The sequence below is a fragment of the Idiotropiscis lumnitzeri genome, chromosome 16 (genome assembly GCF_059441095.1).
Source record: "Idiotropiscis lumnitzeri isolate Australia: NSW breed Sydney's pygmy pipehorse chromosome 16, RoL_Ilum_1.0, whole genome shotgun sequence".
In the NCBI taxonomy this organism is placed as follows: domain Eukaryota; kingdom Metazoa; phylum Chordata; class Actinopteri; order Syngnathiformes; family Syngnathidae; genus Idiotropiscis; species Idiotropiscis lumnitzeri.
The window spans coordinates 7,158,920-7,184,819 of NC_142406.1; the positions used below are offsets into that span (position 1 = coordinate 7,158,920).

General features: G+C 42.4%; 1 protein-coding gene across 1 annotated transcript; it reads left to right on the plus strand.

Moving 5' to 3' along the window:
• Positions 1 to 25,900, plus strand: LOC148321104 (asparagine synthetase [glutamine-hydrolyzing]-like). The gene is made up of 12 exons (XM_088278530.1): positions 1 to 38; positions 4,016 to 4,271; positions 10,884 to 11,121; positions 11,725 to 11,910; positions 11,990 to 12,091; positions 17,438 to 17,565; positions 17,693 to 17,819; positions 19,827 to 19,933; positions 22,007 to 22,107; positions 22,638 to 22,719; positions 22,813 to 22,968; positions 25,382 to 25,900. Exons 2-12 carry the CDS (start codon positions 4,023 to 4,025, stop codon positions 25,589 to 25,591), a joined length of 1,686 nt encoding a protein of 561 aa, XP_088134656.1. The 5' UTR covers positions 1 to 38; positions 4,016 to 4,022; the 3' UTR covers positions 25,592 to 25,900.

The window sequence follows — 25,900 nt, forward strand, 5'->3', positions numbered from 1 at the left end:
GCCAGTTCAACTCGTGGGGTAATCTTTGAAAGAAAAAGGTAAAGACTCCGTGACCGTAACTACTGTTTAAATGCATGTTTTATAAGCCTTTGACTGATTTTAAAACGTCTACAGGGGGAAATAGTTTTGACTCTCACAGTCTTACAAATTATTCAACTTTTGCGGTTATCCGAGGCACTCTTGTGTTACGTAAAGTCCTTTGTTTGATTATCAATGCGCAAGTCAATGTTAAGACGATCGCCGTCAAAAACCAAAAATAACAAAAACAAACATTTGATTGTTAAATTAAATTCATGCGCAAGCCAATATTTAGACAAACGGCTAATAAACAAACAAAAACTAGATTGGATAATCAAATTATTCACGAGTTAATATTTAGACAAACGGTTAATAAAAACAAAAACAACTATATTGACATTGTCTAACACAATTAGATTTAGCTTTTGCCATCGTTACTAACATATGAAACGCCTTTTATTTAATTCCCCCCCCCCTTTTTTAGGGCATGCGTAATTATACAGTAGAGTTTCACCAAGAGGTTTATGTCGACACTGCCTTTTTTTTTTTACGCAAAAACTATCTTTAAGCGGTGTCGTAATGGCATTCAGATGAGCACATTTTGTACCGCCATCAATTTTAGAACTTGTAAGACGTTATTCTCAGTAAATGCGCGCGCCTCAAATGAGAAAGTCACGCAGCTTGTGCGCGGATCGGAGTGCAATTTGGTGCGATGCTGATCCAAAGTAGGACGCCGAGCTTTGACAGAGGTCTGTTATTACAACGCCACATCAGACAAGACAAGAATACCTTAGAACAGCGGTCGGGAACCTATGCCTCTCGAGCCATATATGGCTCTTCCGGAGACGTCATATGGCTCCCAGACAGTTTGGAGTTGAGGGGGCCAAAATTTTTTTAAATTAAATTAAAATATATATATATTTTGGAACTGGTTTTAAAATACTAGTGATGATCTTAATAATATTAGGTAATTTAAAATTAGTTTTAAAGATGCATTTTAAAAGTCAGGGGTGGGTTGCGGCACTTGCAATCCGCCGGTGACCCGAGGATCAGGTCGGGAACCAATCGATCGCAAGTACGTCACGGGTCATTGTCAATGTACGGAAATTAATTTTTATCAGAGATAAAATTTCAACCCTTCAACCCGCTCAACCCTTGTAACAGAAAAGATGGCGAAAAGAAAAAAAGATGATGATTACCGTACATTCCAGGCTGCGTGGACAGAGGAATTTGCACATCTAAGGCTTAGAAGAACTGACTCGTACTTAATTACTCGAAAAGATAATACTCTATGCCTTAATTCTTAGATTACTGTGGTTTTCCTTTACACTCACAAAAAAATGAAACATTTAATGTTTTAATTCAAGGATGACAAGTTAATACGCCGAGTCATTTCATCAATGGGATGAGAGTCTTGCGAATACAAACCTCATAGTTGCTTAAGGACCACGTTTGAGGTAAGTTAATAAAATGGAAAATGTAATCTGTTTTTGTCACAAGTAAAGTAATTGTATATATATATATTTATATATATATATTTATATATATATATTTGTAATTATTTATTTATTTATTTTGGGCCACTCAGAAGCTTCCCAGAATTTTACATTTTAACGCATCGCCACATGGCGCAGAGGCATTTCACTGATAAACACAGAAACAAAGTCAGTTGAGCAGCTCACTGGACAATAAGCAATGCATTACAATGCCGACTGGCACCTTGTGGTTCTTCGCGTGACGTCATTCCCGAAGCATACCGGCGATTGCTGAACCAAAGCATTTCCGTAGTTTGGGCGATGCTATGAATTTAGGATGATTATGTGTTAAAACACTAACGTGAGTATTCTTAAAATAGATTTATTACTCAACATACAGTGGGTCATTCTTACTTCACACTTGGTCTTGAAGTGTAAAGCTCAGATGACTGAGGAAGTATAACTGCTATAGAGGGTCTGAATATTAGTGTTTCCTGACATTTAAAGTTTAAATGCCTGTTGAAAAACTTACTCAAAGTATCTCCAGGGTTTTTTTTGTGGTAAACCACAGTTATAAACAAGGCAGGTCCATCATTCACTCTTATTTCACATTGATATATTTTTTAGATTTCATTACATGCTCCAGTCAGAATCATGTCCCCCGCCAGAGGTGTCAGTTGAAACTCTTTCCGACAGGGGATTCTGACAGTCATTCCCAGCAAACCCTCACAATATGTTTGGGTCTTCCACCACTGTCAGGGAGTGTTGAGGGGCGAGAGTAAGACTCAAATGCAGGGATAGAGAATGAAGGATTGCAGTATGAAGAATGTTTATTTGAGTGTCCAGTGAGATGGTGGTCGATTGGGGTTCGGTGGTAAGCGGGTCTTTGGTGTGGAGCGCAAGAAGTTTGTAGGCAGCCAGGCAGGTCGGTCGGTGGGCACTGCGTGATTCAAGGAAGTCAGAAGGTGATCTGAGGTTGGAGAAAAGGTTAAGTAAAATTGACTTGAATACACGATTGGTCGCTCAAAGATCAAAAAGGCTAGATGGCTACAAACTTCACGTAGTGAGTAGACCAGGGGTGTCAAACTCCAGTCCTCGAGGCCTTGTGTGCTGCATGTTTTCCATCTCTACAACACACCTGATTCAAATGAGCAGGATACTTATCAGGTTTCAAATGAGCTGATCATTTGAATCAGGTGGGTTGCAGCCGGGAGAGATTGAAAGCATGCAGGAAAGCTGCCCTCCAGGACTCGATCCTGACACCCCTGGAGTCGACAATCTGGCAATGTCTTCTCTGAGCGTCTTTAATTGCCGACCACCTGACGACAACAACCTGCATGGCTTCCAAACACCCCCCCCCCACACACACACACCTGTGGACACTTGACATTGGCCACCCCCCCTCGATCCCCCGGTACCCCCCCACGCATCGGGCACCACCATAACCCTCCCAATCAACAAGGTACTGAAGGCCACAACCACGGCGCAGTTCATCCAGGAGCCTGCACAAAATGAAAGCGGGATGGCCGTCGACCACCAGGGGAGCAGGAGGGGGCGGGACGGGAGAGTTTAGCTTTAGCGAGTTCAAAGAGAGGTTTGAGCTGAGAGACATGGAAGGTAGGGTAAATGTGCATCGAGGGCGGGAGACTGAGGCGTACGGCGCAAGGGTTCACCAAGGCCACTACCTCAAAAGGGCCAATGAAGCGGGGCGAGAGCTTTTGGGACTCAACCCTGAGGGGAATGTTCCTGGTACTGAGCCTCACTCTTTGTCTGACAGAGTAGGTGGGGGCAGGTCTGCGGTGGCGGTTAGATTGCACCTGAGAACTTGCTGAGGATCAGAGCAGAACAGAACAAGCACGCCTCCAGACTTTGGCACACCGGCAAATTTGTGCGGCAAAGACCCATAAAAAAAAAAAAAGAATCCAGGAAAAGATCCAGTCGCGACTGTTGCACTCACCTGCTGCCCTCCGCCCTGCATCAAGATTAGATTTAGTTTTTTTTTCCCCCACAAGAATTCACGTATCGTCACACTCACGCTGGCTCTCTGCTGCGAATTGAGTAAAATGGTTAATTTATCCATTATCTGAGTCACTTATCCTCACAAGGGTTTATTTTATGTTTGAAATCATGTGACAAGTTGTCTTTATTAATTAGCGGCAATGTTACAACCGATGTACGTGTATGTAAATGTTGTCAATGAATGGGATCACCATGTAAAACATGTAAAAACGCAACATTGGCTAGTGTTGGCCCTGGCTGAATGTGATGTCGTTGAAAATTTCAGATTTTGTGCTGGTGCACCCAAGAAAAAAAGTAAATTTAGTAAATCACTTATTTCCATGAAAATGCTTAATTTGAATGAAAACAAAAGCAAATGTAAAACTTTCTGCTTCTTTTCACAGGAAATACTGTATTTACGTTTCTTTTTTAAATAACTCATGGATCAACTGACTGACCAAACGGAGATACAATCATGGTTCATACTTGACTATTTATTTTTATTTATGTATTTCTTACCACAGATCCAAGATGTGCGGTATCTGGGCTATGTTTGGAAGTGATGAGTGCCTGTCAGCTCAATGCACCAATGCCATGAAAATCACACACAGAGGCCCAGACGCCTTCCGTTTTGAGAATATCAACGGACACACCAACTGCTGCTTTGGCTTCCATCACCTGGCTATTTTGGATCAGTTGCATGGCATGCAACCCTTGCATGTCAAGAAATGTCCTTTTTTGTGGCTGTGCTACAACGGCGAGATTTACAACCATCTCACAGTAAGAATACAAGATGTTTTTTAATTTGCCCTTTGTGGTTATGTTTGAACCACAGTAGCAAGCATTGGTTTCACATTAAGTGCAGTAGAAGTCTGATTACGAATCTATTAAGTTTCAACTTAGCAATTATCAAATTAATTGAGAATTATTTTGATAATGAATTGTTTATTTAAAATGTGTCCAAATCCTCTTTATTTTAGGCTATTTTTTTAGTATTTATTTTGAACATGTAAAATGAAAACAAAAATGTTCATTCTGTTTAGCTTTGTAAATTAGTTGTAAAGTTTTATATTCTAGAAGATCAAATAATTTTAAGCTTTTAGAATGTAGAAACAGTGCATTTGTGTGGTGGCGATAGTTGATATTGTAAACTGCTCTCATGGCTCTATATGTTTACTGTGAGGCTTCCAACAGATTTCTGTGCCAACAATTACCCTGAGGATTTTGATCTCCGCCGCAATTTGAACTCTAACTTGGTTATTTGCTTTTACATTTCCAAATACCGTTAGTTTTGTCTTATTTACATTTATTGATAGCATGTTTTTATCTAACCAAATTTTAACTTTTTGGAACTCTGAGGTAATTATATCCAAAATATGTTGTAATTTTTCACCAGAAACCAAAGTATTTGTATCGTCTGCAAACAAAACAAATTTCAATAAGTGGAAAACTTTACGTATACAGTAATACCCCGCTACTTCGCGGTTCACCTTTCGCGGGTTCCGTACTTCGCGGGTCTAAAAAATATTCGGGGGCATTGTAGTTTCGCCGAGCGGCACGACGGGGCGCTGGAGCGGTTAGACGGCCGGCGTGCGCCGAAGAAGAGCGTGGGCGAAGAGGAGAGTGGACGAAGAAGAGCACGTTCCCCCGGGCACGATCCGGGGCGACGTTTCGCACGGTTCGGACCGTACGAGAGCTCTGGAGGAGGCCGGCCGGCGTGCGTGACAGTTACGCCGAATAGGAGCACCTTCCCCGGGCACGGGCGGTGTCAAGCGGCCCCTAAGTTTAACCGAATGGAAGCTCCGGAGGAGGAGGGCGGGCGTGTGTCACAGTTAAGCCGAATAGGAGCACCTTCCCCGGGCACGGGCGGGCGAAATGAAACCGAGTTCAACCGAACGGAGACACGCTTCGGGGGAGCAGGTCCGGCGTGCGTGACAATTAAGCCGGAGAGGAGCACCTCTTCCGCCCGGGCACGAGCGCAGCGCGAGGCTGTCAGTTATGAATGAATAAATGAATAAATAAATAAATGAAGAATGCCATCTTTCATTTCACAGGGCACACCGGACGGCGTACCAGCAGGTAAAAGTCTAAGTAATTAAATAAATACAAAAAGAAGTAATTGAATAAATACAAAAATAATGGCTGGGGAATAAAAAAATAATAAGTTTTAATAATTTTTTTTTTTTGTTATAACATGAATTTCATTCTCTCTCTCTCTACCCGTATATATATATATATATATATATATATATATATATATATATATATATATATATATATATATATACATTTTTTTTTAAGCATTTTTGAAGGTGCGCCGCTACGTAGCGGATTTTCAGTTTTCGCGGGTGGTCTCGGTCCCCATTAACCGCGATAACCGGGATATTACTGTATCTTTAATGTATAATGTAATCAATTTTGGTCCCAACACTGACCCCTGGGGCACACCACACACAATGTCCAAACATTTTGATTGAGGCTTGCCCAACTTCACAAACTGCTTCCTTTCTTTAAAATAGCTTCTTAGCCAATTCAGGGCCAACCCCCTAATTCCACAATGCTCCAATTTATTAATCAGGATTTCATGATTTATGGTGTCAAATGCTTTCTGTAAATCAACAAATAGTCCTATTATAAATTCCTTTTTTTCTATTGACTCAGTGATCTCTCCGATAGGTTCTGCTAAAGCGAATGCTTTTGACCGGTTTGCTCTAAATCTATACTGACTGTCAGAGAGTAGTTTCGGTTTTTCAATGAGTTTGTCCAGTCTATTTTTGAAGAGACTTTCAAGGATTTTCGAGAATTGTGGAAGAAGGGAGATGGACCTATAGTTTGTAAAGTTGTGTTTGTCACCAGTTTTGTATGGGAATGATCTTTGCAGTTTTCGTTTTACTCTGAAATTGCCCAGTTTGAAATGATAAATTGGCAATGTAAGTTCGTGTTTGGATATTCCCACAATAACCTTTTTCACTATCTTCATGTCAATGTCATCACAGTCATTAGATATTTTTTCTTTACAACCATTAACAATATCAATAACTTATTTTTCATCAATGGGTTTAAGAAACATTGAACTTGGATTTCTTTCAATTAAGTCAGTGTGAGTATTGTTTGTTATATCAGGATTAGGAATTTTCTTTGCCAGGTTAGGTCCAACATTGACAAAGAAATGGTTGTCTTTATCCACAACCTCACCCATATTGTTAATGTTTACTTCATTTTCAATAAAGTAAGGTGGATAGTTGTCCTTTCTATAACCATTTCTAATTACGTTGTTTAAGATATTCCAAATTCCTTTAGTGTTATATTTATTGTTTTCTAATAGTTTGGTATAATATTCTTTTTTACATTTTTTCAAAATACTACTTAACTTATTTTTACATTTCTTGTATTTGTATCCTGTTTCTTTTGTTTTGTATTTCATAAATTGTATATATAGTGTTTTTCTTTTTGTCAGCATTTTGGAAGCACTCTAAACCGTAAATAACCTTTCCGTGGTCCACATTGAAAGCAGATTGATAATCTGTGATTTTTTTTCAAATAACATATTTGCAAACATCAGGTTTTACGTCACAAAACAAAAAACAGACGCTTGACGAATGACGGAGCAGCAACATTTTTGAAAAATGTCCACTGCAGCTTGCTAACATGCATGTTTTTGGAATATGGGAGGGAAGCTGAAGTCCCCAGAGAAAAACCACAAGAGCAAAGTTATAAAATGTAAATTCCGCACTGGAGGGCCAAGATTGTTTTACACACATTCAATAAAAGAGCATGTGCGCATGCATGTTCAACATATGGACACAATTGTTGGCCGGATTGGGAAAAAAGTGCATTTTCTATGTCAGTGGATGGATATGCTCCTGGATTTGCTGGGTTTAAGTTTCATCCGTGCCCACGTTATGTTGTTGTGAAGTTTTTCCAACAGACGTCTGGTACATGGGATGGTGGAGGTTAGGGTGGTCATGTCATCCATGTAGGCACGAATAGGGGGCAGCTGTTGTCCGTTTTGCAGGCGTTGCCCTCCTACAACCCACCTGGAAGCTTGGATGATAACTTCCATTGCCATGGTGAAAGCCAGCGGGGAGATGGTGCATCCTGCCATTATTCTCACTTCCAGTGGTTGCCAAGCTGTTGTATACTCTGCTGTTGTAACACAAACCTGCAAGTCCTGGAAGTAGGTTCTGACCAGGTTTGTGATGTTGCTCGGTACACGGCTAGGTCCAGGAATAAGACGTGTAGATCTTTTCCTTCTCTTTTTGCAGATTGGATTTGATGCCATATCATGCTAGTGTGTTCTAAGCATCCTGAGAAGCCTGGTATTCCGGCCTTCTGTACCGATGTATCAATCAAGTTGTTTTGCTTTCGGTAGGTCGTCATTCTCTGAGCCACAATGCTAAAGAAGATCTTACCTTCAACATTCAAGAGATTGATCTGTCGGAATTGGTCGATGGTTGAGGCATGCTTTTCCTTGGGGATCATTACTCCCCCTGCTCTTCGCCACGCCCTTGGGATGATTTGTTTCTTCCATGCCACCTTCATTTGCCTCCACAGGAATCGTAGGACTTTAGGAGCATTTTTGTAGAGTCTGTACGGGACTCCGTTTGGTCCTGGAGCTGAAGCTGCCCTTGCTTTCCTCACCAACTTCTCAATCTCATTCCACCTTGGTGGGCTGTCGTCCATCTGGTGCTCTGGTACGGCCATTGGTGGCATGTCCGAAGGTAGCTCTCTTAGCTCGTACCTTAAGTTGTCCGTGTGCGTTGCTCTGAGGTGGTCCTCCAGCTCCCTTTTTGGAACCTTGAGTGATCCGTTCTTTTCCTTGGTGAAGAGCCCTTTAACAAATCTGAAGGGGTCCTTGTAAAATGACATAAAATTATTATTATTATTTTCCAAAGTAACAAAGCCACAGCAACCAGATGGATGAAAGCGCCACAATGCGCCTCGGGAGCCACAAATGATACAGACACATTTAACTGAGTTAATTTTTAAAAGTTTTTTGACAGCCCTAGTTTTCACACATCAATTTTGAATGGGATCTTTATATAATGAGTCATTTTCCCATCCTGCATTGATTAAATCAATTTAGCTATTAAGCTCGCGTTTCCCCATTTTGCACTCACAGCAATTGCACATTACGTAAATCCCTACCCCTATATAACACATTGCCAACATCTGCAGTAGATTTTCAACGATTGGGCACATCAAATGTTGCTTCCTCCGGAATTCTTGTGTACATGCTGAGTGCCTGGTCTACATGGCATGTGAGTTAAGTGCTTGCAGACCTCAAAGCCCAAGGTGCTTGTAAACTGAAGTCCTGCCGGCAGGTTATGTAATAACTGGGAGTGACTTAATTATATGTTGCAAAGAGAAATGACTACTCAGTTACGACTCAGCTTCTCTCGAAAGGTCCGTCTTGAAAATGGCTTTGCAAGTACAACTGCAATCAAATCTCCACTTTTCCCTCCTTCGGCCATTGTGGGTTAAAAAAGCAAGAATATATTTTAGATTTTCCTACAGTCGCCGGGTAAGAATGTCTGGCCTGGCCCAGCCCTGTCATAAGTGATTATCCAATCACAGGACACTTTTGCACCTTCAGCATAAGGCCTGCAGAAGGCTCACTGTAGCCAACTTGTGATCTGATTGGCTATCGCAACTGTCAAGCAACTGTGAAAGCCTGTTGACTCACACAGCACAGACGCCCGTGGGAAAAAATATGAAGGCTCGGAGAAAAAGAACGTGTCGCTGGTATTATGAAAGCTGCCTGGCAACACAAGCTAGATGAAATCTGATTGGCTAAAAACTCTCACCTAAATTATAAATATGATCATGATTTCTTGATTATGTTAGGCCATCAGAGAAGGCCTTGACTGCCCACCACTAGTCGTTCATAGGCAACTATGCAAAGCGCCCGACTGTCAACTACATAATAAAGGCAAAACAATGAATACTGCACATGGCCATCAAATGCTTTACTTTGCTTTTATTTTGCAATCAGCCCTTGGAGGCAATGTTGAACACATCATTTTGTAGAAGTTATTAATCATTAATTTGAAAACATCAGTCACTTGCAATTCTATGGAATTCGTCTGTTTTTTGTTTTTTTTTTTGTATTTTTTTTTAATTTTCAACAAGTTTGTGTCCAAAGCCACCTTTCCAGTTAACAGCATTTTAACTTTTTTTCATCGGAGTACAACACTGGCTGCTTATATGCCGTATGTTCTGCACCAACACATTAATACATGAACTAATAAAATGTCTTGGCTAAAAAATTGGATGGGTGCTGCACAAAAGCTACACCGATATAAGCACACGTCTGTGGTGTCTGACATTCAAGATACAATATGTCATGTCATTATCCACACCGCTTATCCTGGAAGGGGCGCGGAGCCTATTCCAGCTGACTACAGGCAAAAGGCGCACTACACCCTGAACTGGTCGCCAGCCAGTCTCAGGGCAGTCATAGACACCGTCACTGAGTGGGAACTGAACCCACGCTGCACGCACACAACGCAGGCGAGTGTACCACTACACCATCTGCTACTGCTCAAGATACAATATATGGCCAAAGAATGTTATGTTATTTGTCTGAGTCTGCAATACCTTTTTTCCCCTTAAAAAAAGAAATAAATAAATTAAAAAAATTCTCTCTCTCTCTATATATATATATTATATATATAATTTTATTATAGAATTTTATATATATATATATATATATATATATATATATATATATATATATATATATATATATATATATATATATATATATATATATATATATATATATATATATATATATATATATATATATGCATCTTTCCATCAGAAATTAATATGGAAATGCCAATATATACTTTTATACTGAGTTGTCCCTTAATATTGATGGCATAGGGGAGAAACGGATAAACCATGTTTACTTCAGTTGGAAAGTCCGAGTTTCGTGTACAAAAAGCTACCAGCGAGCAGTTTTTTTTTCACAGTCTGTTACCATGGTGGCTGACGTGGGAATTTCTCTCACCCGTCTTTCTAGAATGGATTATTCAAAGGTTCCTTCATTTCAGGGTAACTTACTTTGTGTTTTCACTAGAAAGGATGATTCACAGGTTCCTTCATCTCAGGGCAACTTACTTTGGGTTTTCACATAACTTCCTCTTTGGAATGCCTCCCAAGCCCCAACGCAGCATTGTAAACAAGTGATGAGATTTTTTTTTTCAAAACATGTCAGATTTAGATTCCAAGCATGTCACTCAAGAAGTTGCCTTAGTGGGGTTTGTTAACTCAAGCACGCCATCCAGTTAATGGCCGCCGAATGTATATATGTACTGTAAAAACTTCATGTATATTCTGTCTTTCAGTCACCGTCTGCTTTCTTTTTTTCAACTGTTCTTTCAGCTAAAGAAGCAATTTGAGTTTGATTGCCAGACAGAAGTGGACGGTGAGGTTTTGCTCCATTTGTATGAGCGCTTTGGCATTCAGAAGGCGGTGTCGCTCCTGGATGGCACGTTTGCTTTTGTTCTGTTGGACACCATTAACAGAAAAGTATGTCTTGGAAGGGACACGTATGGTGTGCGCCCTTTGTTTAGACTTCTGACTGACAGTGGATTACTTGGAGTCAGCTCCGAGGCCAAAGGTAATGGAATACGTATAGTGAACCCCCGCTATTTGCAGGAGAGTGCGACAGTACAAGAAGCTCCTTTAGTCAATAAAACATAGTTCCTTGGCACCAAGATGCCACAAGATGGCGGAAAAGCAGTACATGAAGTTCTTTAACTCACTTCAATATAATTCCTTAATTTCTGGTTATCTAACCGGATCATATGTAAATCGTGGAATACAGACATAGAGCCAGCAGGAGAAGCAAGAGGCCGTTTCGAGAGGAAAACACAGTGCCGAATAAATAAATACATAAACGATTTGTGGACTATTAACTCTTTCACTGCCATTGACAGCCATGAATGAGTTAAAATTATTGTCGACGATTTTGATCTAACTAATCCCGGCTGCCCTTCTACGAGACAACGCCTAAGTAATCACGTTACATGAGACACAGCCTTGGCCTGAGCAGAAATACAGTGAATAGGTGATATTTGCAGGGAATAACGCAGGATATTTCCCCCTAAAAATAGGTCAATTTGCAAATCGCAAACCTCGGATATGCGGGGTATCACCGAAATTTGCAGTTGAGTGTTAGACATTGTGTTTGTTTTCTTAAGTGTAGTAAATTTTCTTACAGGTCTTATGGATGTTATCCCTACGTTGGACAATCCGGCCAAAATCACCCCCTTTCTGCCAGGACATTTTGAGGTGTTTGATTTGAAGCCCAATGGCAAAGTGAAATCCATTCAGTTGGAGCAATTCCACGAATGCACAAATGAGCCAAGTCATGCCATCTATGATACTGTGGGGAGACTGCCAGCAAGTATGAATTGGCCTTCATCACTGAGTTTGTCTCATTGAATCGAGAAAAAAAGGCTTTAATGTCATTAAAATGTCTTTAGGTTTTGATGAAGACATTGTGAAGGACAACATCAGAACCTTGTTTGAGAATGCAGTTCGGAAACGTCTCATGTCCACGAGGAGGATTGGTTGTCTTCTCTCAGGTACTTATAATAATAATATTCCCTTTATTAGTCCCACAATGGGGAAATTCGAGATTCAAACCCAGGCCTCCTGGGGAGACTGGGTCCTGAACGCGGCGCCTTAGACCACTCGGCCATCCTGGCAGCCAAGTATATTTCCATTATTTTTCCAAAACTGAATACAATGAAATAAATACATTACTCCACAAAGAAAAGCTATTTAATGTTCAAAATGCTAAACACAAGCACTTCGTGATCCATTGTAGTGGTGTAATTAGCACGCTGAGGAACAATAGAAACACAAATTTGTTAGCAGTTAGGTGCCAGGGCATCTGAAACCACTATTTGAAATGGGTCTGGGTCCTGCATTCTGTTACGATCGGCGGGTGGAGGTAGAGGAGGACCCAAAATGCAGGGAAGCCAGGCAAGGGTAACTTAAAAGGGAATTTAATTAACAAAACAAACCGAAAGGCAAACAAGGTACTTGGAGCAAACAAACGTGACAAAGTGCAAAACAACGACGACTAACAAACGCGGCTGGGCAGAACTAAACAGGACTATGACACAGGGACAGGAACCAGGGATAAGCGACCGTGACAATGAAGCATGAAGCATGAGCAAGGACGATGAACAAAGGGCAACAGTGACATCCAAAAAAGGGCAATGCACCGACGCCGAGTAGTCAGCGCGGGGTGTTTAAGTAGTGAGGTAAATCAAGGAGTCAACGAGTAACAGGTGCGTGGCAGGTGGGCGCGTCTCTCCAGCAGCGAGGTAATCAAGGAGTCAACGAGTAACAGGTGCGTGGCTGGTGGGTGCGTCTCTCCAGCCAACATGACACGACAGGACACGCGCTGGAAGGAAACGCCCCCCCACACCCGTTGAGCAAACGTAAACAAAAACAAGACATGACGGAAACGGACCATGACAGTACCCCCCCGCCCCCCCTTAAAGGACGGATCCCAGACGTCCCAAAACGTAAACAACAGGAAAAATGTCCAAAATGAGGGTGGGCGGAAGGGGGCCGGAAGGCGGGACCACGACCCGCAATCGAGACCGGTCAGGCGGGTGTCCGGGAGGCCAGACCAGCGAGTCCAGCCGTGGCCATTTAGGCGGGCGTCCGGGAGGCCAAGGCAGCCACATGGAGTGCGCTGCCGAGGCAGAGACGAGAGGCGGCGGCGGGTCGGGCGCAGCCGAGACAGAGACGAGAGGCAGCGGAGGACCGGGCCGGACTCCGGACGTGCTCCGCCGGAACAGGATCTTGGGACGGACGCAGGACGTGCTCCGCCGGAACAGGGACTTGGGACGGACGCAGGACGTGCTCCGCCGGAACATGGACTTGGGACGGACGCAGGACGTGCTCCGCCGGAACAGGAACTTGGGACGGACGCAGGACGTGCTCCGTCGGAACAGGGACTTGGCACGGACGCAGGACGTGCTCCGCCGGAACATGGACTTGGGACGGACGCAGGACGGGCTCCGCCGGGTCAGGGACTTGGGGCGGACGCAGGACGGGCTCCGCCGGAACAGGGACTTGGGGCGGACGCAGGACGGGCTCCGCTGGAACAGGGACTTGGGGTGGACGCAGGATGTGCTCCGCTGGGACAAGGACTTGGGACGGACGCGGAATGTGTGGCGCCGGAACTGGGCGCTGCAGCTGGCGAGGAGCCGGAACTGGGCGCTGCAGCTGGCGAGGATCCGGGACGGGGCTCTGCAGCTGGCGAGGCGCCGGGACGGGGCTCTGCAGCTGGCGAGGTGCCGGGACGTGGCTCTGCAGCTGGCGAGGAGCCGGAACGGGGCTCTGCAGCTGGCGAGGCGCCGGAACGGGGCTCTGCAGCTGGCGAGGCGCCGGGACGGGGCTCTGCAGCTGGCGAGGCGCCGGGACGGGGCTCTGCAGCTGGCGAGCCGCCGGGACGGGGCTCAGCAGCTGGCGGTGAGCCGGAGCGGAACTCTGGAGCTGGCGAGGAGCCGGAACGGAACTCTGGACCTGGGGAGGAGCCGGCTCAAGGACCTGATCCCTATCAGCCTGCCGCCATAGGGATTCAGGGGAACGGGAGACACGAGGAACACGAGGGACCGAGACGACAGCTGAACCTTGACTACGAGAATGGTGAGGAACTGGGCGAAGTGTAGACATAGACGGTGGACGAGGTGAGCGAGGTGAGTCAGAAAAACGTGACTTGGGGGGTGAAAAGTGGTTGTTCTTACGGCCGGAGACAGATCTTTTAGGACGGGATTCGGGGTTGGACTCAAAAATCTGAAAAGAAAAAGGTGACAAAAATTGCTCAGGGGAAGGATAGTGACTGGGCCTAACAAAATCCGCGTCGGGCTGAGAGTCTAAAAGGTTGTATATATGCTCAAAATCGTCTTCAAAATCAGAGTCTACCAGAACGTGAGGGGGTGAAATGGCATGGTGCTGTGAGTTGTAACGAGACGAAGAGGGAGAGACAAACGAGGAACGAAAAGCAGAACCTACGAGAAGGGTACGGGGTTGGTCGGCTGGCTGAGGGGGGTAGTAGTCTGAGCGGCGACGTCAATGACGCCACCGTGAGCTTCCCGCTGGGTCCACGTTTGGTCGGTGCATTCTGTTACTATCGGCGGGTGGAGGTAGAGGAGGACCCAAAATGCAGGGAAGCCTGGCAAGAGTAACTTAAAGGGAATTTAATTTACAAAACAAACCGAAAGGCAAACAAGGTACTTGGAGCAAACAAACGTGACAAAGTGCAAAACAACGACGACTAACAAACGCGGCTGGGCAGAACTAAACAGGACTATGACACAGGGACAGGAACCAGGGATAAGCGACCGTGACAATGAAGCATGAGCAAGGACGATGAACAAAGGGCAACAGTGACATCCAAAACAGGGCAATGCACCGACGCCGAGTAGTCAGCGCGGGGTGTTTAAGTAGTGAGGTAAATCAAGGAGTCAACGAGTAACAGGTGCGTGGCAGGTGGGCGCGTCTCTCCAGCAGCGAGGTAATCAAGGAGTCAACGAGTAACAGGTGCGTGGCTGGTGGGCGCGTCTCTCCAGCCAACATGACACGACAGGACACACGCTGGAAGGAAACGCCCCCCACGCCCGTTGAGCAAACGTGTATGTTGTGTGGGAACCGTAGACTCCAAGGCATATTGTGAGTTAGTCACCTTGAACATTTTCAGAATGTCTTTCACATGCTGATAATGGTTAACAGAGGTGGACGATAAGGTTGGTCCATTGATTGTAACCGAGTGAAGTCATTGATGTGGGCCTGATTGGCTGCTCCAGCTTTCTGGTGATGAGCTCCCTTCGGGTGTCATGGGCGTATGCTAGTGATGGGTTAATGAAGCTTGAAATCTGGTTCATGAACCAGTTGTCGTATTTTTGGACTCCTCTAGATGGCACTCTCTGTTCAACATTAGGCTGAAAGCACATTGAATTGCCATTTTTGAAAACCTTTATTTAAACCAGCTGAATCGTATCTGCAACAAAATTGAGGACAGCATCCTCAGTTTGTGTCTTAGTTACCAGTGTTACATTCCACAAGGGGGAAGCATTGCGCACCGCGAGTGGATTGTTGAACTTAAAAGCGGGACAGGCCGTTGTCACAAAGGGGACCTCTTGAGGGCACCTTGTGTACGACAGGCATGGTTGTTCGGTTGATGTCCTGGTGAGGGTTTTGTACTTTTAGGACAGGTTTCGGTGAAGCCACTTTTTGGCTTAAAGCATAAAAGTGGGCAGGTGCTTTGGTTTGAAACAAGGCATTGGCTGTTGCCCAATTACCTGTGTCCAATCGTCCAGTGTAAAAGCACCTCAGAGTCCAAATGAGTCTTGATATTTAATGATCAGCATTGGAGAGGGAGCGTCCAGTCACTGTTGTGTAACATGGCTTGAAGTTGGATGAAGAATGTCCTGGACCTGACGGTGATTTTCGCAACTGAGTCAATAAATGCATCATATTGTTTGTTCAAGTTTGGTCTTCAAATAAAACCTTTAACTCTCAAATTACCCAAAAGTTGCTGGGCAGAATGTAAGAGAATTGCAGGTTCCCATGGGACTGAAGGATGGTGCTGTCAAGCACCTGGGCTTGATTGGTGTTTGCTGGTTCTGCTCAGTCCAATTGCAGAGGGACGGGTTCCTGCTACATGTTTAGCAATGCATCAAACAGCATTTGCCGTGGAAGAGGCAAGAACCGGAATTGGAGCAGGTGGCTGTGAAGCTGATCTAAGAATGGCAGAACAAGGCCGTAACACCACAAATGTAGGGACGGGTGTGCGAAAAGGGAATGAGTTGAACGTCATTGGGGAGTCCAATTAACGCAGATCCTGGATGGGCAACTCCAGAAAAGTGGCCTGTCAAGTGTTTGTTGGACATCCCACAGAACGTGCGGCAAGTTAGGTTCAGTGTGGGATGAGTCGTCATCCTGTTTGTGATTGAACAAATGTGACATCACATATTTTTACTTCTATTGGCAATTGAGATTTCAAGCAAAATGTTTGCCTTTTTCCTTCGATGTATTGCTTTTTTAGGATTGTTAACGTTTGCGTTAGTTCTGCAATTTCACCATTTCCGACGCCTTGCAAATATTGGTCAAGGTCATGGTCACTTGAAGGTCAAGCCACTTTTTGCTGGCAAATTTCAAATGCAGAGTTTTGCGAATTTTCTTTCTGATCACAGGCAGTTTGCCTGTGCTAATTTAGCAACTTTGTTCTCCAGGTCTGCAATATCAGTAGGTCGTGCAGACGAAGATGGTTTGATGGGCTGAGACTCAGATTGGTGTAGTCATACTTCTAAATTAGTTAGCTTGTCGCTAACCTGCGCATGTATCTGTTCATCTGTCAGGACACTTTTCACTTGGTCAAGATCTTTGTCATTCATGATTCCACCTAATCATAAAATCAACTTCAAGGGCAGGCGTGGGCTAACTATGGCCCGGGGGCCACATGCGGCCCGTTAAATGTTTTTATCCGGCCCGCCAAAAAATTAAATGAACAAACCTTTTTAATGTTTTATTTTCTAAAAACTGTGTCAAACACATACATTTTGTTCTATTGCTTTTGTTCATTTTCATTTAAAATTAAATATATATTTTTTTCTCCGATGATGTGAGGTTACCAAAACACTCCATCCTTCTGCTGGTGCTCCGGCCCTCTGCCAAATTTTAGAACCCATTGTGGCCCACCAATCAAAAAGTTTCCCCACCCCTGTTCAAGAGCGAGCTGATAGTTAACCCAATTAGACAATGCTTGATTATCTTAATGCTCAATCAGTTTATTGATTTTGATTTGAAGTCAAAGCCTTACTGTATCAATGTATTGCGGAAGGAAGCTGACAACTCAATAGCAAAAGGAGTAACATTTGCATTTTTTTGTTGCATGTTCCGTTTTTCAGGGGGTTTGGATTCCAGTTTGGTTGCTGCTACGTTGGTAAAGCTGGCAAAGGAAGGGGGGCTCAAATATCCTATTCAAACATTTTCAATTGGGTCGGAGGACAGCCCGGACATCTTAGCTGCCCGTAAAGTAAGTATTTCAAATTTATGGCTATCACAGAAGTAAATGACAATTATGCAAGCGTTTTTTTCTTTTGCTTTTCTCCATCCAAGTTTATGTACAGTATCTTTCAGTCAGAATTGTAATGGTTTCCAAGGTTGCAGTTTACATTGGCAGTGAACACCACGAGGTGAACTTTACTGCAGAAGAAGGCATTCAGGTTGTGGAGAAAGTCATTGTAAGCCTCGAGACGTATGACATCACCACTGTACGGGCCTCTGTTGGTGAGTAAAAACTGAAGACGTGTTGAAGAAATATGTCAGCCCTTCTTCCCATGTTTCTGCTTCATTTCTGTACTGTGTTCATGATTTTTCTTTTTTTAATCTGGGTGTATTCAGTAACATTGGAGATAATGTACATTTCATGGCATGTACGCTCTTCCAAATATTGGATAAAGATCCATTCTCATGCAACATGCTCGGTTGCTACAGCTCTCAAAGTAGTCTGCAAGGGCACTCCTAGACCCCTTGAACAGCTAAGAGTGTATGGCTTGTCACTTGGAGTGACTCCAGTTCACTTGCTCTTTAGACATGAGCTATACTTTATTCAACAATCCCGGAAGATAGCTCATGTAACATTATTGTTTTTTATTTCTGGCGTGTTTGTTTGAAAGCTGCGTCATTAATGACAATATGCATCCGTGCAATACAATAATACAAAATAATGGGTTACAAAGTGTCACTCTAACACAATTTTGCTATAATAAATATATTTGTGTTGGCTGAGGACTAGTTTTAATTTTCAATTAACAAAATTAGCAGGAGTCAACTACTTTGTAATTCAATACATTAGTGAGGAGAGGCCAAGATTGGGGTTATTTGATCTGTCTTCCGGGCTCCAGTTATAAGACGAGCAGCAGCATTTTGCACCAGTTGGAGGTGCTTGAGGGAGGACCGGCTGACTCCAAAGTAAAGTGCAGAACGATAATCTAGCCTCGATGTAATGAAGGCATGGATTAGTGTTTCTAAGCGCTTTACACTTTAGCCAGCTGCCTAAAATGAAAAAAGCTGGATCGAACAACAGCACTGATTTTCTGATCTAATTTAAAATTACTGTCCAGTTTAAAACCCAAGTTCGAGACTGTTGGCCTTAGATAAGATGCCAGGGGGCCAATGTCAACAGGGTTGAAAGTAGAGGGGCCACTGGGACTGAACACAATAACGTCTGTCTCATTTTTATTGAAATTAAGAAATTAAGTGACATCCTGATTTTGATTTCCTCTAGACAGGGCAAAAGTGGTCTCAAGGAGAAAGCGTCTTTTTTGCTCAGCGGGACATAGATCTGACTGTTATCCGCATAGCAATGGAAGGAAATTCCATGTTTTCGTCAGATGGAGGGGCAGCAAGTATAATGAAAACAGCAAGGGCCCCAAAACAGAACCTTGGGGAACGACAAAAGGGCAGAGCGGGATACAGGGCAACCTAGGCGAAGACCCAACATGAAACGCTCTTTCCACCTAGTGGCAGATTAATTTTATGCATATTTATCTCAATACAAATATATGGTTATGTTAAAACTGCAGCTCCTTTTTTTTTGCTCTTATGTGACAGCAGCTACACGTTTCAGATTTTTTTTCATGCAGTGTGAACGACATGCACAACAGCACAATTCCATATTTGTTTTTTAAATCGGACCTGGACCTCATTCGTGTGTGAATAATATAAATCAGATATGTGATGTATCTGCAGTATGAACACACCTCCAATCTACACTTCGTCAAAATCCCAAATATGCATTCCGACTGCAAGAGCATTAGTAAAACCAAAGTAGGGTGTAACCTAAATTAATTTTTTTCTATTTTTCATGAACCAAATTGGAAACCAGTTCATTCATGAAAATTCCACTGCAATTTTGTGATTCTTTTTAGCTTCGTGCCTTAGAAATTCTTCATTATAGGTATTCTGAGACCTCTTTTGTGTTACACATGGTTCACATCGTGCAATGCTTGAGAATCATTTGTGGAGAGATTTGTTTTTAGAGTGCCACTTTAACCAACACTTGCACTCTTTTCACTCCTCGCTAAGTCTGGACTCTGATTAGTTGTTGAAGTCATTAGCAATGCATTTGCACCTTTTTTTCCACCTTGCACTCTAAATAAATACATAAATAAATAAATAAATAAATATATATATATATATATATATATATATATATATACATTTTTCGAGTAACTAAGATTGTGACTGTTTCATACAAACGCTAACCCACAGTTCCCTTTTTTTTCACTGTAGGAATGTATTTAGTTTCTAAATATATCTCTGAGAAGACTGATAGTGTGGTGATCTTCTCTGGAGAAGGCTCAGATGAGCTCACACAAGGCTACATTTACTTCCACAAGGCAAGTCTTGTTTTTAAAGGCATTTATTTTTCACATGTATTAGATTTTTTTTATTAAGCTGTGAAAATATCTAAAAACATATTGGGTATGTTTCGGTTTTTGAAAAATATCAAATCTGAGACTAATGCGTAATGTATGTATTTGCATTGCATGTATTACCCCTCACCCAAAAATATTTCACTAACGCATGCACACTCGTGCACACAACGTGTTGGCATGGTCAAAATCTTGCTCAACAGGTTATGATCAGTTTTGGACTTTGTTGCCTTGCTCAGGGGGCAGAAGACCCATATTTAATTGTTTTCAAATTATGAAACTCTACCAGTACAATTTCTATTTGGGAGCCTCAATGAAATCTTCATGGGGTCCCATTCCGGATTTTTGTCTTGGCCAAGGTCAACGTTGGACTTGATCAAATCAATATTATGCTATTGCTAGCATACAAGCAGAGAGTTGAAAGTTGCCTAACTAGTTTAGAAGCAGGTAAGCGTGTGGCCTCAAGACTGCTTTGAGACAACAAAGCAGGAAAAAATAGCAGGCAGCCACCTTGAACGACCACTCAAACAATGAGGCATACACAGACACGTGATCTCGTGTAGATCAAGATCCAGATCATCACCACTGGAGCTAACCAGAAGCTGTGGTTGACAGGGGACCTCCACAGGCTGTTGAAGGCTAGAGACATCACCTTCAGAGCTGGGGATGAATTCGATCTGAGAAAAGCGAGAGCCAACTCGGCACGTGGCATGAGGAAAGAAAAAGGGCACTAGACACAAAATATAGCACAACACTTCAAAGACAGCAACGAAGAACATACTCTTTATAAGGAGCCATTGAGAGCATCTTTTCCAGCTGCATCACTGTGTGGTTGCAGTTGCATTGACGAACGAGAAAGCTCAGCAGCTCATAGTGACTACAGCTATTAAAAATCATTGGTGCACCCCCTCGAAAGACATATAGAACACCCACCTCATCCGAAAAACGAAGCAGAATTGACTGCGAGACCACTCAGCGTACAGTCTAACTTCAAATTATTAATTAAATAAAAAAATTATTTCAAAATAATTTTAAAAATATTTGATTTAATTTGAAAATAAGAAAATATATACCATGGGAAACACTTAAAACCTCGATAAATAGCAGTGACACGGCTAAACAATTTGACATTCATTTTGTCTGCATTAGTCCAACAAAATGCTATATGGATACTATTTTTAAAAAATTTCATAGCATTAAAAAAATACAGTGAAAACTTTCAAACAATTGAACACGAAAAGTGTTTTACACACTACTGATAATTTTTATTAAAATTCCAGGACTTAACAAAAGTCTTAGAGCCCCAAAAGATTTGTTTATTGTTTAAGCCATTAGAGAGTATAAAATAACATTGAATATTTAATGTTTGACATCTCAACCACTAAAATGAAGGATGGAAACATTGATTGCAATCAAGTCAAATGGTGAAGTGATGTCACCCCCATCATTCTTCTTGATGTATATTTAGGTCAACTTTTATAGATTCATATAAAGCCCTTATTGTTTAGGTATTTTTAATTATTAACTTGGAATGCGTCAATCGGCTTTTTTTTTCGGTTTGAGTTTGATATATCTGACTGTATTTGATTGCATCGCATGTCTCAATGTTTAATATCATGTCCCCGTCATGTCCATATCTGTTTGAATCCTAAAGATCGAGTGTATTAAAACACACACTCATGCAGGCACGCAGTCACAGAGTTGCAGCGCCATAGTTGTATTTTACCTCCTCATATTCAACACTGAAAAGTTGCAAGCAATGTCGACCCCTGTACTGGATAATCCTGTGTAATAATCTGCTCCGTTGATTTTTTTTTTTTTTTTTTTATCCTGTGCCTTCCCAATCCTGTCATTAAAGGTAAACTTGGCTCCTCCAATGACTTCTAACAGCATTCAGGCGCCATTGCTCCCCTCCTTGCATGAATAAATATGACTGATGGAATAGTCAAACAAGCAATACAGCAAAATACATTGATGACTCTTAAGTCACAATATTAATAATATTATGTTGATTTTATTAATATACTCCTTCTGTAGGCTCCAAGCACCAAAGCAGGAGCTGAAGAAAGCGTTCGACTGCTGAAAGAGCTCTACCTGTTTGATAATCTCCGAGCAGATCGCACGACTTCTGCACATGGGTAACATTTGTACTTCCGTGCACCTGCTTGCCCATTTCTTACTGAGATTGTATTGTTTTATATATGTGTATATGTTTATATGTGTATATGTGTATATGTATGTGTATATATATATATATATATATATATATATATGAGAGAGTGAGAGAGTGTGAGAGAGTGTGAGAGAGTGTGAGAAAGAGAGTGAGAGAGAGTGTGAGAGAGTGAGAGAGAGAGTGTGAGAGATAGAGTGAGAGAGAGAGTGTGAGAGAGAGTGTGAGTGAGAGAGAGACTGAGAGAGAGAGAGTGAGAGAGAGAGTCTGAGAGAGAGTGTGAGTGAGAGAGAGACTGAGAGAGAGAGTGTGAGTGAGAGAGAGAGTGAGAGAGAGAGAGTGAGAGAGAGAGTGAGAGAGAGAGTGAGAGAGTGAGAGAGAGAGTGAGTGAGAGAGAGAGAGAGTGAGAGAGAGAGAGAGCGAGCGAGCCCAGTGGCGACCTCAGTCAGCTTGTCAACAAATGCATGTTTGCTGCTGTCAATTTGTGTTATTTTTCAGTTTGGAGCTCCGAGTGCCTTTCCTGGACCACAGACTGACAGCCTACTACCTATCCCTGCCTGAGGAAATGCGAAATCCCAGGGTTCATTCTTTTATGCAACTTTTTTGATTCATTATTTACTATGATTTGTCCAAAAGAATTTCCTAATATTAAGTATTTGAAATTTGTCCCCAGCATGGAGTGGAGAAGTACCTTTTGAGGGACTCATTCAAAGATCAGAAATTGATCCCTGATGAGATCCTGTGGCGGAGGAAAGAAGCCTTCAGTGATGGTGTAATGTCCATTAAGAAGTCCTGGTATATCTTTCTTCAGGAGTGCCTTGAGTCGATGGTATGCGCAAAGTTTTAAGACACTTGCAGTGACATTGCTTTTTGAAAAACTTCCTTGTCATTTTTTTAGGTACGTAAATATGAAAACATGAAATATCACAATATTATCCATATAGCTTCAGTCAACATCCATTTCGCAGATTACATGTTTTTCCATTATCGTGCTGACCTACTCACTGTGTACATTTGTGTTTGTCTGTTTGGTTCATTATTTTTTAAGAGTTATTCATAAAATAATATACAATACAATACAACTTTATTTATTCAGCGCATTTCACAACAGCTGGAGACCACTGATTATCTTTTTTGTTTAGTCAAAACAAGACACTTGCAAACATCTGCATTTACTTTGGAACACTATTACCGCAACAGCAATTGAATAATTAAAAAATGTTGGCAAGTACAACATTAATCGTGTTGTTATGGTTGGCCTTACAGCCAGAGAATAGATAACCATGCAGACGAAAAGGGTTTGAGAGCAGTGACACAGGCTTTTAAAACCAATTCATATGAGCACAAAAGAACAGTGGCAAAAAGCAAGTGGCAAAGCGCACTCACAAAAAAACAGTGGACAGACCCACGTAGGACGGAAGGTAACAACAGAGGGGCTCCAAAATTCTATTTACGAAAAACAAAACAGAAGGTCTCCAAGAGTACTTAAAAGATTTGTGAGCAAAGTGATAAAGCTACAGATAGGGCGATATATCGGTGTCTGGTTTCTTGGTCTGACAATGCTGAATAGACAAGACGGGTGGAAAGTGGATACTTGTAAATATTCAGAAGTAACATTAGCTCTCATTCTCCAGCCCTATTAATGGCAAGCAGAGACGAACAACCATCCACGCTCACACTCATACCTAGGGGAAATTTAGAGTGTTCGATCGGCCTGCCATGCATGTTTTTGGAATGTGGGAGGAAACCGGAGTACCCGGAGGAAACCCACGCAGGCACGGGGAGAACATGCAAACTCCACACAGGAACGCTGGAGCTGTGATCGAACCCACGACCGATGCTGTCTCTCACTGTGAGGCCATCGTACTAACCAATCGACCACCGTACCGCCCCACATCATGATCATATTTATGATAACACTTATATAATTTTCTTATAATTTTATTCTAATTACATATTCACATTCATGTCGTAAGATGCTGTATTTTTAGGTGAGAATTTTATCCAATCAGAATTCAGCCTGCTTGTGTTGCCAGGCAGATTTCATAATACCATCTTCACATTCTTTTCCTCCGAGCCTTCAGATTCTTCCCTGTAGGCGTCTGTGCTGTGTGAGTCAACGGGCTCTTAGAGTTAATAGACAGTTGCGATAGCCAATCAGATCACAAGTTAGTTACAGTAAGCCTTCTCGCAGGCCTCACGTTGAAAGTATGAACATTGGATAATCACTTGTGACAGGGCAGGGCCCAGCCACACATTCTTACCCTTCTACCTTGAGAAAATATAAAATATATTCTTGCTTTTTTAACCCACATTGGCCAAAGGAGGGAAAAGTGAGGATTTGATTGCATTTATAATTACAAGGCTATTTTCAAGATGGACCTTTCAAGAGAAGCGAGCTCTCGTGAGCCGAGGTGGTCCAACACTCAGTAATGCATAAGTGTGTCTGTATATTATTTCTCTGGCTGTGGTGTCATGATGACGTTATTTACGTAGACTTCGCCCCCAGATTGGCTCGTGTCACCTCGACGGTGAACGAATTTAGAACAAATTCTGTACAAATTCTGCACCGGTGTGTGTCACCTCATGGAGTGGTGGGTGGAGTGGCTCCACCAAAGGCCCTGCTTTATTCCTTTGCGTTACAGGTTTAAGTTTACAATGTTCACAGTTCCCTGCAGACAGATGTTGTAAACAAGCCGTTTTATAATGCAGTTGAAGAATTTCAATGTAGCTTTCTGATGAATTTGCAGACAGGAAACTCAAGATTACTCAAGTAACAAGCAGATCTGACATCATGAGCCAATTAATCTGGAAGCCAGGTGAACCGTAACACCATTAAGATTTGTTTATGCGTATGATATACCACGGCTACCATGCTTTTGGTTTGGAATGAGGAAAACTATTGCCAGAAATGGTATGGAGCGGTATTACATCTCATGCATGCACAGAAGGTGGGTACACTCACTTTCTCCGGCCCGATGTTTCGGCCGACATGACAGTGGGTTTGATATCGGTGACACCGTGGGATGTCAGATTGGTTTATAGAAGCCTTTCGATGTATGTTTTGGGTTGTGGGTGGAAACAATAGTACCCAGAGAAAATGCATACCCATGAAAACAAATTGTTACTGTACTTTGATGTAAACGTTTTCGACAAATACAGAAATGCAAAACAAATCCATACACACAGATATGTACGTATCAGCCCAACAAATTGTAATTTTCTTTTCTTGTCTTTGACAGGTAACTGATGAACAGATGGCGATTGCCTCCAAGATATTCCCGCACAACACTCCCCACACCAAAGAGGCCTACTACTTCAGACAGGTGTTTGAGAAACACTACCCTGACCATGCTGATTTGCTGCCCCATTTCTGGATGCCACGCTGGATTGATGCCAGTGATCCGTCGGCTCGCACACTGTCCATCTACAACGCCCACAGTGACGACTGAACAACTGCAAGTCAAGTCCCTGCAGAAATGGTCAACTCAAAACATCCGATAGAGCAGAGGTATTCAATTAAAAGTCACAGAGGTCCACGACTAAAATTTTGCTTTTATTTCACGTGGCCTTTCGATCTATCTGTTTTATTAGTTTTTTTTAATTATCAGTTATATGTCATCTCTCGCTTTTTTTGTGTGCAAATTAATTTGAGTTTTTTTATCATTACATTCAGTCTGGGATTATTCATTTACTGGACAAAATATCACTTCTGTATAAATGAATAAAGCTTACTGATACAAATATTGATCAAGGTTGTA

Excerpts from the sequence above, each read along its gene's own strand:
- LOC148321104 (XM_088278530.1), top strand. The coding sequence starts at position 4,023 with ATGTGCGGTATCTGGGCTATGTTTGGAAGTGATGAGTGCCTGTCAGCT. Across the intron at positions 11,911-11,989 it reads TGTGGGGAGACTGCCAGCAA|GTTTTGATGAAGACATTGTG; the intron begins GTATGAATTGGC and ends AAATGTCTTTAG. Across the intron at positions 22,969-25,381 it reads AGGAGTGCCTTGAGTCGATG|GTAACTGATGAACAGATGGC; the intron begins GTATGCGCAAAG and ends TGTCTTTGACAG.